The sequence below is a fragment of the Hyperolius riggenbachi genome, chromosome 3 (genome assembly GCF_040937935.1).
Source record: "Hyperolius riggenbachi isolate aHypRig1 chromosome 3, aHypRig1.pri, whole genome shotgun sequence".
Taxonomy (NCBI): domain Eukaryota; kingdom Metazoa; phylum Chordata; class Amphibia; order Anura; family Hyperoliidae; genus Hyperolius; species Hyperolius riggenbachi.
The window spans coordinates 364,805,216-364,820,441 of NC_090648.1; the positions used below are offsets into that span (position 1 = coordinate 364,805,216).

At 43.4% G+C, this 15,226-nt stretch overlaps 1 protein-coding gene across 4 annotated transcripts in view; it reads right to left on the bottom strand.

Annotated features, from left to right (window-relative positions):
• ABLIM3 (actin binding LIM protein family member 3) overlaps positions 1 to 14,852 on the bottom strand; it is a 345,645-nt gene extending 330,793 nt beyond the window's left edge. For all 4 annotated transcript variants that reach the window (XM_068277143.1, XM_068277142.1, XM_068277140.1 and 1 more), the window contains exon 1: positions 14,253 to 14,852. In XM_068277143.1, the coding sequence (XP_068133244.1) occupies positions 14,253 to 14,265 (13 nt within the window). In that variant the 5' untranslated portion in view covers positions 14,266 to 14,852. The remainder of the gene's footprint in view (positions 1 to 14,252) is intronic.
• Positions 14,853 to 15,226: the final 374 nt, after the last annotated feature.

The window sequence follows — 15,226 nt, forward strand, 5'->3', positions numbered from 1 at the left end:
AGGTGCGTTAGTATGTATGCGTACAGCCAACCACAGGGCTGGGGACTTAATCCCTTGGATGACTGTGCGGGGCCTAATGCTGTGCAGCCTGGATGCTAGCAAGATGTTCTCTTGCTATAGATGGGGAAGAGAGACGATGTATGGCGCACGGGGGAGTGGGTACAATGAGGAGGGAGAACAATGGACTAAGTCAAGATGATGCTGAGGGGGGGGGGATAGGGGTCACCGTTTATATGCAAGATTCTCGTCAGGAGCAGCTCCAAATGGACACCTTGGCGGACCATCCAACAATTTCTTTGGAGTGCACTCAGAAAGCTGCCCTGGGTGCATGTGAATGTACCACAGTCATAATTTGCAACCATAACAAAGTCTAGCACTAGGTTTTTAGAGTTTCTTCGGAGTTAACCTAAGAGCTATGCTACTCTGATAAGACGTGTTAACTTTGATAAGGTGTGATATCTTTTCATAAAGTGTGATCTTTGATAAGGTGTGATATTTGAGTTATCACGGTTTAGTGAATCAAGCCCCTTGTGTGCCATAAATACTGCACAGACCTACAAGATCACCCAGGCTCTGCTCAGCCAATTATAGATTTAGTTTACTATGAAGAAGGGAGGGGGCTGAGGAGCAGAGGACCTTCAATAATGTCTTACTCTAGAGGAATACAAGACTATACTCTAGAGGAATACAACACTAATTGTTCAGTAAAAATCCTTGACAAGGGTTGCCTGCAGCTGGTCTGCTGCAGGATGAGATCGCTAGAGGTAGCCATAGGTCAGAGCTTTCCAGTAGATGCAGTAGCTTTGATCATATTAAGTTATGTACTGATTCCAACATATGCAGTCAATAAATGTTGATAAGTTTCTGAAAGTTTCTATGATGAAAGGCTGATCAGGCATTTCAGTAAGTTGTTTTCAGAGGGTGAAGAGAGATCAGGAGATTGGCCGGCCAGGTAGCTTATACCGTATCGCACAGTACAGCACTTGAATAGGCAACAGAATATTGAATTCTGCATCAGCACTTCGCAGAAATCTAATTGTGGTCAAGTGAGATAAGCTGGTATGCACATCACTACTACTCAATCGATTTCTGTTCAGTTGCTTGTTGAGTTGCGCTAACCCATGTATGGGTGACATCAGGGTGCACTGCTTACCAATCCGTTTGTGATGGTTTGAAAGACAATCATTTCTTAAGGTAGCTTAATAGGTTAAACCTTTCATCCTTACCCATTAAGTTCATAAATGATTTCAGAGTTTGCTTCTAATCAATTATACTATATACAGTATGTCCATGTTCCCCTTATACTGAAGTTATCTGTACATCCTTTAAAGTGGCAGGCAATGTACAGTTTTCTTTTGACTTATCTGTGATAACAATATTATATGCCACTGGACAGTTTGTCTAGCGGGCAGCTATTAACATGGGTCCCTATGGCATCACCGGAGTGTGTGTGTGTGTGTGTGTGTGTGTGGGGGGGGGGGTCTTAGGGTCATCGCTGGAGGATCCTTAGGGTTAGGCATCACCAGGAGGGACTATTAGGGTTAGGCATCAGCATCCAATGTGGCGGTTTGCACGCGTAGGCCTACATCTGCCAGTATGGCTGAACGCGGAAAAACCGCCGCATGCCCTGATAGCGGTGCGGCTGTTTCCGCGTCCAGCACGGCGGGTGGTACGCAACACGTCTGGTCCGGCTGGGACTGATAGTCCACACAGGTTCAGAAGGACGCGCGCACGCTGAGAGGCAGAACTTTTATGACAGCCAGAAGGGAGTCAGCTGACCAAGCCGGTCAGCTGACGATTTAGCCAGTTCCCATTGGTCCAGCACTTAGGGGAGGCGCTGGAGAGCGCTGTGCTATATATACTGGGTGCTGGTCATTCGCTGGTTGTCTGCCGTTGCGATCACTACGTGGAAGCACTCAGACCTTATTGTCAGAATCTGTGTTACCATTCTGTTATACTTCAGACTAGTTCCAGGGTGTTGATGATCAAGGACCTCACACCCAAGATTAGGGACTTGTGTTATCATTCTGTTATACTTCAGACTAGTTCCAGGGTGTTGATGATCAAGGACCTCACACCCAAGACTAGGGACTTGTGTTACCATTCTGTTATACTTCAGACTAGTTCCAGGGTGTGATGATCAAGGACCTCACACCCAAGATTAGGGACTTGTGTTACCATTCTGTTATATGTCAGACTAGTTCCAGGGTGTTGATGATCACGGAGCTCACACCCAAGACTAGGCGTTGTTTATTATCTGTTATGACTTACTGCTTTCCTGACCACTCTTCTGTTCACTGATTCGGTACTTCGCTATATCTGATACTCTGTTGCCAAACCCTGCGTGCCTTAGGATTACCGAATCAGCCTCCTGTCTTTGTACTTTGTATGTCCGTGTGTTGCCGACCTGGCTTGCCCGACCTTGAGAACTATCTCCTCAGTTTAAAGATAGTTCACAGATCAGTCAGTGACATCCTCCTATTGGTGTCACTCACGCTCTGGTCCTTTCCTCTCCCAGTCTGACTCCTCCCTGCGGGAGATTCTCAGGCTGCTGAAAGGTACTCATTCCCTAGTGCAGTATTCCTTACTGCCTTTGTACCTGTCCTCCAGATATTGTTCTCAAAGTATTACTGTTGCACCAAACACTCATATCACTCAGGTGTACAGAGGTTAGTAATATATCTGATTATCGGTGATACTGCAGATCATCAATAATCAGGTATATATCTGTATTTTTGGTTATACTGCAGATCACCAATAATCAGACCCTCTCTGTGTTACACCGATCGTTACAGTCAGGACTCTAGAACTTACATTTTACCTTGAGTCCCTGGAAAGTATATTAACACTGAAATATCAGCTTTGAGAGTGCTGACCCCACTATATGCAGCCACACATGGTAAAACAGCACCTGTTTTCCCAGGACCCAGCCACCTGTCTGTCCAGAGGGTTCACCCTGGCCAACTGAAACAGCAGCAGTTGTCAGTCATATCTGTGGAAATGGCTTACTAAAGGAGATAGCGACGTTATACTTTTGGAAGTAGATAGTTGACTTAAAAAGTAAAGCCATCTTTACTCCAGCACACTTAAAAGAAGATCTGAAGATGGTAACATTTAGTAAAGTATCTCAAACCCCTGAAAACACCCAGCATCATTATGTGTCAAATCAGTTGTATGTGGTCTGGTGTTAGTCATGGAGGGAATCTGGAAACATAAGAGTTTAGTTAATACCTTTAAGGACTAACTGTAGAAGATTTCTTTGCAAGCTTTCAAAACATTAAGTTTCTTCTTCAGGCAAGATACAGAACTAGATCAGAAGCATACTTTTTGGTTTTACAGTTCTGACCCAGTTAAACTTAGCAACTGCTGTTCAGAGAATGCTTTTGAAAAGAAATACAATAAATACTGAGACATCCCCCTCATGAGGAATGAACTGGTCCAAAACCTGCCAGATTTTAACTAATTACTTTTTTTGCTATAGTGGTTTTCACAGATTTCATGCCTACTTTAGGTGGATTTAAACCAAACCTGTTTATTTTTATATTCCAGCGCTAAGCAATGGTTACAACTACAGAATGAAGCTGTATTCACAAACTTGTAGCAAACGCAGTGACAAAAAGAAGAGATCATATGATCTGAATTTTCTAAGAGATTATAATTATGGTGAAGAGCAGCCAACCCTCTGCTGCTAGATGACAGTGAAGAGAGTTGTCATTCACATAATGATAAGACAATAGCACATCATTGCAAGTGCCAAGCTACATGGTGGAATCTGGGACAATGGAGCACAACCCTGTAATTCATTTGGTGCTGTCACCACCAAGGAATTTAGTGCAGTGAAAGACACAATTACACATAGTGTGTTTCATAATGCGCCTCTAATTAAATCAAAGCAGGGACGCAACGGGTCATAAACTAGTTTGAAAAATTATGTAAAAATGTGAAACTAAATTTAACTCAGGCTAAAAACTAGCAGCACATGAATACAAACATTTGTTAATTAAAAACAGCAATGCGGTGACCTTGCACATTCCAGAAACCGCCGCAGTGACATATTAAAGTGATCTAAAAGTGAACTAACAGGATATAAGCCAGACGAAGGCTGCAAGGCCGAAAGCTTGCTTATTTTTATTCATTTTTAGTTAGCCAATAAATGGTATCATCCTGTTTTAAAACTTCTTGATATTAAAGTGAATCTTATTTTTTCAGCAGAACAATATATTCCTTTCAGGACAGTTGCGTGCACTGTAATGATTTCAGCAACCTTAAAACCCCAAACTGTGCAGCCCCCTCCCAACAAAATGACAGTCCGCTATCACTCAAACAACCCATTGATCCCCATCTATGGGGATTCGTTTTTCCTCCTAATTTCCCCTCCTATTACCTTATTAGGTAATTTAGCACCCCCCCCCCCCCCTCCAATCTCTCTAACTTAGCTACCAGGCTGTACAGCTTTTATATACTTCAATAAAGTTGGAACCACATCTAACCTAGGAGTTTGTGCGGAACTTTCTCCTTCCTGCTGTCTATTTGGGTTAAGTCGCCCTGTTCCAGCACTATCCTGGCGTCCAGGGTGTAGCAGGTTTCACCCACTTGAATCTCTCTAACTGCTGCAGTGTTTCTGGTTCCAATTTTGCAAGTGTTCCTGGGAGCACCACTCTCAGAATAAGAAACCCCCTCCCTTTGAATACGATAAAAAAAAAAAAAAAGCATACTGTTTGCATCTTGTGGTTGCATTTTGTCTTTTCAAGATGGTGATAAACCTGAATTTAATACAGGAAATTTTCAACAGTAGGTGAGGTATAATACAGGAAATGTTCTACAGTAGGTGGCGTATAATACAGGAAATTTTCAACAATAGGTGAGGGATAGCTAAGTAGCATTGTTGTACTTTCTGTTTACAAAGCTGTAGGTGCAATATGTTCAAAGTTTTTTTTAAGCTTGTTTCCATTTTGTTCTTCTTTCTGAGATCATGGATATTAAAGACGGCCTTCCAAATTCATTCATACTTGAACAATGCCATTTTCATTTATTCTGCAGAATTTTGGACAACTGTCCACTTAGGGACAGTTACACATTCTAGCGTACGTTTAGGTGTTAACTATACCTGGAGAATCAAGGTCTGAATTTGCCTGTGATTGGCCACAACAAACCTGAGAAGGTCCCACATGACCTCCCAATCATAAGCTGATAGATATGGAATCATCTCTAGCCACCTATTATAAGACACATCAGTGTGAATTTTCGCGTTTACAGCATACAAGAATAAAGTAGAGATCAGCCCAGAGAAAAGTCCAAAATGGACACGGTAGTACCTACAAACTCTGCATTTAGAGCATGCTTCAGCCGTAGATATTTGTAAAAAGCCTGCCTAGGGACATTAAAGTGAGCCCGCAGTTGCAACATGTTTATGAAGATAACTCTCTCAGTTAATTTGACCAAGTTCTGTATGCCCATAGAGGACCACCACCCAGCATACTGAGATTCTAGTAATTCATTGAGAGAGTGGTTACACCGCAAAAGGGACTCTGGAATAAAGACAGATAATGTTGTGACTGCTTTTATGAGACCCCACTGAGTGGCAGAGTTTGTGTACCAATAATATCCCAGGGGATCATAGTGGTCAAGCTTCATGAAACCCAGTAGTGGACGTCTTCCAATGGACCAGGCAAAATGCTGTGTCGAATTACAATAATAACTCAGGGCAAATAATCATCCAAATCACTGCAGTACTTGACCACAAATAAGTGTACAAGGCACCTTAGAGATAAACATTATAAGGTTGTTAAGAAAGTGTTCAAAAGAACCTAGATGAGTATTTTTGCAGACCTGCAATGGTATATCATCTGGGCCAGGGGATTTCTGGTTACGAGTGTCAGCTAAAGCAATTTTTAAATCATCCCTTTTGAAAGACGTGATGGCCCCCATTAGTTTGTTTGCTACCTGTGTTAGAGAGGGCTCAGAGTCATCTTCCTCCATGTCCACTGTGTGCTGGTCACCAATATCAGATTGAGAGTCTTAGTCCCAGTCCAACATGGTTTTATGTGCAACCTTCTGGGGTGTTGTAACGGTTGGGTGTCGCAACTCAGATGTCTGATTATTTGGTGATCTGCAGAATCACCAATAATGCAGACACTATTCCTGATTATGTGTGATCTGCAGAATCACCAATAATACCAGTATAGCAACACAAAGAGCTGAGTGTGTAGTGTTTAATGCAACCATAACTTTAATAGTTTTATGAGACCTCACCAGAGGGGCTGGTGAGGTACTATCGGTACACTGACCGTGTAAGTAAGCAAGCTGGAGATACAATACTGAAGAGACCGAATCCCTCGAGGAGCGGGTGATTCAGAGTGTACTGCAGCCGAGTGATCACCCGAGGGGCGGGTGACTCAGACTGTATTGCAGCCTAGAAACAGGAGAAACAAACAGGACTGCTCTAATGATCGCCTGAGAAGCAAGTGATTCAGACTGTACGGCAGCCTAGGAGCAGAAAACGCAAACAGTACTGCACTAAAGAATAACTTCACCAGAGGAGCTGGTGAAGCTAGCACCTCACTAGTGGCGAGGGCCCACTGGTGAGTAGAATGGTCTGACAGGCAAGGTTCGGCAACAGAGAGGTAAGTATCGGTACAGAATCGTGAGGCAGGAGAGTAATCGGTAATCAGGCAGAGGTTCAGCAACAGAGAGGTAAGTATCGGTACAGAATCGTGAGGCAAGAGAGTAATCGGTAATCAGGCAGAGGTTCGGCAACAGAGAGGTAAGTATCGGTACAGAATCGTGAGGCAAGAGAGTAATTGATAATCAGGCAGAGGTTCAGCAACTAATAAGGCAGATAGGCAGAAGTACAGAATCAGAAAGCAAGATCAGAGTCAGAGTTTAGCCAAGAGTCATACACAGGTAATCAGTACAATATAACAATATCCTAGTCTATGGGCTTGATTCACAAAGCGGTGCAAAGTGTTTGCACGCCAGTGAAAAGCCCCTTATCACGCCTAAACTCACTTTAGGCGTGATAAGAAGAAACTCGCGCGAAGTTACCGCGCGTACGCGCGTAAGTGCGCGCGCAGCACCCGACGCTTCGCGCGAAGCTCCCATTAAACCCTATGGGACTTTGCGCGCGCTCTCACGCGCGAACGCGCGTACGCGCGGTAACTTCGCGCGAAGAGCAGGAAAAAGCGGTGATAACTCAGTGGTGAAAAGGTCATCACGCCTAAAGTCTTTTAGGCGTGATAACTGGGTTATCACCGCTTTGTGAATCGAGGCCTAAGTGTGAAGTCCTTGATATCAACACCGGGGATCTAGTCTAAGGTCTGAGCGCTAACACGCGAGGTATTCACGACAACAGACAACCTCTGAATGAAACACAATCAAAAACCGCGCTGATATCACTTCTCGGGTGAGTGTAAATTGGCGGTGCGCTGCTTAAAAATTAACAAAGTCCAATTTAAAACATCAAATCAGCTGCGCACTGACGTTCCCGTGGCTAGACACCCCCTCCACATGCAAGGTTCAGTCCCAAGTTTTCACCAAATGTACAATTTTGCCCTCGCAGTCGGCTACCACAATTACCACTTTGGCGAGACACCACCACCACACCCCAAGCAGTGGGCACTCACCGCATCAAATTGACCCTCTATTAGATGGGTCTCCAGCGCTTATGGGGTCATATGGCCACCCCCTGCCTTTTCGAGCAAGCCTGTCCACTGCTTCCACCTTTTCTCACAGGATCATCACACCTCAAAAGACATATTTGGAATACTCATAGCGTAAAACCATAAAAACTGTTTATTAATAAAATCAATTTTGCACTCACAAGCTTAGATGTTTTCATAGGCACAGAGTTTTTGTGGGCTCTACCCCAATCGTTGGCCGCTGGGTGGGCTTGTTGCTTGCATGCTTCTGATGAGTCGCAGATAGCGACGAAATTAGTAAAGCTAGTGGCCAAGGAGAGACGTGAAGCCAGAGGGGGAAGCCGGGAGGAGCCGACCACGCCAGCGCAACAAGCCCACCCAGCGGCCAGCGATTGGGGTAGAGCCCACAAAAACTCTATGAAAACGTCTAAGCTTGTGAGTGCAAAATTGATTTTATTAATAAACAGTTTTTATGGTTTTACGCTATGAGTATTCCAAATATGTCTTTTGAGGTGTGATGATCCTGTGAGAAAAGGTGGAAGCAGTGGACAGGCTTGCTCGAAAAGGCAGGGGGTGGCCATATGACCCCATAAGCGCTGGAGACCCATCTAATAGAGGGTCAATTTGATGCGGTGAGTGCCCACTGCTTGGGGTGTGGTGGTGGTGTCTCGCCGAAGTGGTAATTGTGGTAGCCGACTGCGAGGACAAAATTGTACATTTGGTGAAAACTTGGGACTGAACCTTGCATGTGGAGGGGGTGTCTAGCCACGGGAACGTCAGTGCGCAGCTGATTTGATGTTTTAAACCTCTGAATGAAGCCCGGAGGCTTAAGAAGCAGAGGAGACCCCACTGGCACGCCCCTCCTGAATCAGCCAATCCTGGGCGCCAGCAGGTCAGCTGATGGGCTTCCTCCCCGCATACAGGACCCGTCTGTGTGCGCGCCCGCGCGAGACGGCGACCTCTTGATCAAAAGAGCGTTCCATCCTCCGCGTCCTAGACGCCGGGAGGACGGATGGCGGCATGGAGGCGGCGGTGCTGTTCGCCGCAGCTGCCTCGTGTGTTACAGGTGTTTAATAGACCTTGGGTGGAAACTCCGAGGTCTTTTGTGGTCCCTTCCCCTATCTTTCTGCTCACCCGAGCCTCCAACCTTATTGCTATGTTTAGCAGGGTCTGGAGCCTCTGATTCTAGAGGTTCGGGTGTCTAGTCCTCTGAGTCACCTTCTTTAAAGAAGCACCCTTCATGGCCTGGTGTCTGCCACCTCGGTTATAATTCTTTCAATTTCTCTGCCGCAGATTTCCAGGTTTTGATCTCATAAGCATTTGTTGGAATCTAGGATTAGTGAGGAGCACAAGCAAATCTAGTCAAAATAGTTCTCAGTCACGGAGCTGGAGATCTACTATACGTTTTGGTTCACTTCCGGTCCCCCCCAGTCTGTGGTTTTACTATCGTGGCTGATAAGTGTATCAGCAAGTATTGCATGTTGTTCTCCCCTGATTTGGTGATTCAGTGTATATCTACAGCAGTCACAATAATCACACAATTCATCATTCAAGAAAAACTCCTGTTGCAAGCAAGATCTGTAGTTTCTAACAGCACAGCTGTGTAGCTGCTGCTCTAAAAATAACCCATTAATAATGAGGTTTTATGATGCCGACATACATCAAGCGCTGGACAATGAACACTGGAAGCACCACAGTTGCTTTAACGGTTTCTTCCTCTGGTTGTTTATCTTAATATAGAAGATTTTTTTTGTTTCTTTTTAATTGGAATAGTGATACAGTAAAGTCTCAGTCATCTGGAACTGAAGGGGATCAGCTGATGCCAGATAAGCATGCTTTCTGGTTGCTTGAGACTAAAGCAACCAGCCTAGTTAATACAGTACCGCTGCACTTTATATACATACCATGAACTCTGTTTTTAATAGTGATACACAGTTATTGAAAGTACAATTACCTTTGGGGAGCCACGGAAACCAATCTTTACAGGACATCTGAGGTGAAAATAAACTGATGAGAAAAACAATTGTATCTATCCCCAGTCTCCTAAAATGACTGTTTTGATATCCCACAGTTTTATTTTATAATTAAATCTAGTTTTTAAGTTTTTACTGAGCCATTGCCTTTGCTCAATGAAACCTTTATTAAAGTACGTAAGAGCTCAAATCTATGAATTACTGAACCTTTTTTTTGATCTCTTTCCTGCTCTCAGAAGCCATTTACTGACAGGAAAGTGTTTTATGGCTGTAATTACATATCAGTGAGGGTTATGCTATAGACTGACCCAGTCCGACCAGGTCCCAACCCAGATAGAAACTTTGACTTGCATACCTGATATTTAACTTTTTTTCAGGCAGAGAAAGAAAAAAGGAACACAGCCTAGTTACTTGTGTGCCAGGCACATGTCTATCTCATCATGTCAACTCGGTTGTCCTTTAAAAAAACCACTATAGCGGAAAATCGTAAGATGTAAACGTATACAAATAAGATGTATGTTTCTTCATATGACAGGGGGACTCTGAATACCTATACTACTTGGGGTTCTCTTAAGCCACCTATTCTGGGAGGGCTCACTGGCTACCCATTTTTGCAGGGCACAAACATAGCAATAACTCATAGCCACCTATTCTGGGAGGGCACACTGGCTACCTATTTTTGCAGGGCACAAACAGCAATAACTAAACATAATGAAATTTTTATGTGTGCCGATTGTAGGGGGACCAGCCACAGGGAGCTTGCCAAAGAGGTTAATATCTTCCTGGTGCCTAACCCAACTTACACCCCATATATAGGCACTTTAGAGGGTAGATATGAACCAAGTGGCAAAAAGATGGACACCCATTCTTCAGGGCACTGGTTAACAGTGATGAGTTCCCCCAATGTCCTACAGTGTAATCATGGAAGACATGGTGCTAATTGTACACAAACCTCTGGAAGCTGCAGGCAATCAGCTGTGAAAATAATCCTCATCTTCAGAGATAAAGCTACACACATGCAAAATATTCCTTCTATGAATCACAAATGCATGCAAAATCCTCTAAGAATTTGGATCGTCAGTGCATTTCAATCCTTAAAGGACAACTGTAACAAGAGGGATATGGAGGGATATGGAGGCTGCCATATTTATTTCCTTTTAAGCAATACCAGTTGCCTGGCTGTCCCGCTGATCCTCTGCCTCTAATACATTTAGCCATAGACCCTGAACAAGCATGCAGCAGATCAGGTGTTTCTGACATTATTGTTAGATCTGACAAGATTAGATGCATGCTTGTTTCTGGTGTAATTCAGACACTACTGCATCCAAATAGATCAGCAGGGCTGCCAGGCAGCGACTGGTAATGTTTAGAAGGAAATAAATATGGCAGCCTCCATATCCCTCTCATTACAGTTGTCATTTAAGGAAAGGGATACTAAAAGGTACAAATTTTTTAGGCTTTTATACCAATAATCCAGTTAAATCCAACCAAGCATTTCCAATTTTACCACCTCCATGTATCATAAGTGCCAACAGATTTTGAATTCTATGAACAGATTGTGCAGGTAAGCTCTCATGGAAGTGGTAAAATTGGCTAATCAAAACTGCATGTGTGTACCAAGCTTTAGTGATCTGAAACTAGTTCATAGTTTCCTAATGCTAAATGTTTGCAGAAAAACTTTCATCAAGACATACCTGATGCTCAAGGCGTTTCGGAGTTTTATTAATTTAAGGCAAGTTCACACTTACATGTGCGGAAACCGCACGCCATGCTTTGGACAACACACGCGTTTGTGTTGCTGTGGACTATGATAAGCACATTTACACATACAATGTAACAGAAAGAAAGATCACACCAGATGCCAGAAAAACTGCAGCAAGCTGTCCAGGTAATAACTACGCATGCAACACAAAGAAAAAAAAAACAATCACACAGATTGTGAACGGCAGCGAGCAACCCATACACTGCATGTGCGCCGGTTCACATTTGTCAATGCAGAAAAATGTACATAAACTTGACCAAGTATGACCATGCCTAAATTTGACAACAAATAAAACCCATAGGCGGGGAACACACTAGGCAGAAACGCTAGCGTTGCAGAAAACGCACATAATGCAAGTCAATGGGCCGCATGAAAAAACGCATCTACTTGCGTTCTGCCATGTGCATTTTTAAAAACGCTGGTTTTGATGCTGTTTGATGATATATTTCTGCTTCCTGATGACTTCCTAGTGATTTGCATAAAACGCATAAAAAACGCAAACAAAACGCATATGCGATTTATATGTGCAAACTGCAAACACAGTAAAATGCACAAAAAAACGCATGTGCAGGAAAAAAATGCAAGCCACAAAACGCACATAAAATGCACATGCAGTAAAACCTTTTCTGCACTGCCAAGTGTGCTCCCAGCCATAGATTTCCTTGTGCTGCCCCCCCTCACATGCAAGAAGGATGAGAACAATACAAGTGCAATCAGAACACGTAAGGTTCAGCAGCAGGATTTTCATTCTATAGAACACATACCTGGCTTGAGGTTTAATATAGTTCTTTAATACACCTCTCCCTAGCTTCCCTGCATATACAAAGTGTTTTTGTACATTTGATTCAACTCACTGTCTGATATTTATTATACAGAGATTAGTTTGTTTGCAAACTTTACACTTTTTAGTCTTGAGGGAAAAAAAATCGATAAAACATGGCAGCAATGTAGGTGGTGACATTGACCTGTCCTCTGCATTCCACTGACGTGACACAACTCTTAACAATGCATTAGCCTTAGGGTTACAGTTGAATAGATACCTACCCTGCCTTCCTGCAAGGTGCTATAGGCTGTTATTTCATTTCATCATAGCTTAGGCACCAAAACAGAACAATATCTATCTATCTATCTATCTATCTATCTATCTATTTATATATATCACACTAGGACAAATGATGCAAATTCCCATTAGCACACATGTGAGTTATATTAAAGGTAAACATGTACAGGTCAAAGTAGCAAACATGAGGTTTTAGCTAAGCAAACATAGCACAGTGTGTATTTATTCATGCACGCTGCTAAGGGTGAAAAGGACTGTGTAACAGAAATAAAATCTATCCTACAGAATGGATACATAGATCCAGAAATAATACCTGGAAACACTAAGCCCAGGCAATGGCAAGCCTGACTGTTGCTTGGAAAATCCATTTCAGAGATCACTCCTGTTCACCCATGCATGTTTATTTTTAGCTCAATGACATCAGTGCTTTGAGCACCCATCAAGTTGTATCTCTTCATATCAGCTGCAATTCCTGCTCTCAACCTGGTGGAAGCAGTCCATCTAAGCCATCTTGGGCAATGAAGGCATATGATCCTGAGCGATCATGTGATCACCATCGCCATGTGCTCAGGTAAATGTGATGGCCAGCCATGGCAACAGTTTACACTATAGGTCAAGCAAGGCCTCACTCCTGGTCCTGATGCTGGTCTCATGAAAAAGGGATACATTCTGGTATACTCAGCCTGCTTTGTGATTTCTGAATGTTATAGTAAAGCCTGATCAAAGAACTCTAGTAGCAGATATAAATGTGTGAACTTGTCAGACCCAATCTAATATATTATGCAAGTCAATGTGTACAAGCTGTGAAAGAGAAATCACGCAGGGAAGAAGATACCTTTTTTTTTTCCACTATATTGTTCAGTAGACCAACCTGCTGCTCACAATACACATCTTTAGTAAATAGCTTCTCATCTGAGCATCATATTCTCAAGAAGTCCTACATCTGAACTGGACAAGCAGAATACAGATCGCCAAAGCCAACACAGGAAGGAAAGTCTCAGTCTTATGGTGATTTTGCTGTTCAAATCTTCTATTTTTTATGACATACAAATCTTTACATGGCTTATCACACACGTGATACTTATAATACATGCCTTGCTTTATGAGATCTATCTAGACAACACACATCAAGTTAGCTTCAAGCCCCTCAATATGAACTGTATCCAATCCAACCCAAGGTCAGGCAAGTGATTGCAATCCAGGGTTCCTGTCTTCTACAATCATAATTTCAACCAGTTGTAAGAAAAATAGTCATAAAGCTCTAAAGCAAGCTGAATGTGGCACAGAAAGGCTTCCTGGATAACGCATTTGAATGTAGACACAAACAAAGAAAACCACTTTTATGCATACCAATAAAGCACTATGCAAAGAGGAACTGTGGTCTTTAAAAGTGAATAGCAATAGAAACAAAATAATGGGAATGATTTATGAAAACAAGTGCAAGAAAATGAATAAATACCCCGAAGCTAAAGTGATGCAGTTGCCCAGGGCAACCAATGACATTTCCCCTTTGAAATGATACACTTATTCAACTTCCCCAATTTCGCTTCAGTTTCCTTTCATCAGTCTTGATAAATAAGTCTGAGTGGGTGTCAGTACAATAAACTGACTTTTGTTAGGTTGCTAAGAGTGATTGCATCTATTTGGTGCCTTATGAAAGAAATACAAATCCAGCCTTGCAAAGGATGCAATCATTTGACAAACAACACATTTGAACTGAAGCTCTTGTCACAGTATAGATAACTAGTATAGACAGCTAGAGGAATAGAATGGGTGATGGAAGTGACTACTCAGGCTAGGAATGCTGGTCATGTACTTACAGCTGGTGCTCATATTGCTGCTGCTCTTCTCATCCGATACCAGAAGGAAAAGTGAATGAGCCTCTCTGCCTCTGTGTGCTCTCTGACAGCTGCTGATCAGTCAGTCCTGGGTTTGTGTCTTCCGCTTACAAACAGCAACTCCCCAAAGCTTCCATACAAGCCATGATGATGCCTAGGCAGCAGAGTGGGCTCCCCTCTCCCCCATGCACTCACTCACAGGTAGGAAGAGGAAGAATAGTACACTTGCAGTGCAAAGGGCAGAGAAGAATGACAGGAGAGTGAGAAACAAAAGGGAGGTGACTATGCAGGAGGGATGCTGGAGAGGTAGTCAGGAATGCTCTCTGCACACGCCTAGAGGCACAGACTGGCTGTCACTGTCCCCAGCACTGTCACCAGCACCACTACAGAGGATCACAGATCTCTTCCAGCACTTGGGGGTGTGGACAGCACAGACAGAGGGGGAGGTATGCAGAACACCGAGCTCATTAGACCTGAGTGTTCTTTCCTCTGCCTGGCATCCTCCGTCTGCAGCCTTACCGGGTTAGCTGGTGGCAGCCAGTCAGTCTAATCCTCCCCAGTGCTGGGAGTCCTCCGGGACATTCCCATGACAGGATCAGGGTGAGAGAGAAAGAAGAGCCGAGAATGCGATTAATGGCTTGAACTGAGCACTACAATCACATGGTTTGCTGTCACCTACTGGCGAACAAAAGAGACACTGTAGCTGTGCTCAATGCAAACCATATGGTCGCTCATGGAATCAAAGCAAACAGCAGCTCTGTTTGAGCTGCATGTATCAAAGTGAGGTAATTTGCTGCTCAGTTGGCTGGGCTTTCCTGCTGCCTGCGAGAACGCTACATTGGGGCCCTTAAACCATTGCTCCAGAGCAAAAATAAAATATTTTATTACTTGGGAGAGTAGTTATGGCAAACAGTCTTAAAACCACAAATCAGAATTAAACAATGAATGCAGTATAA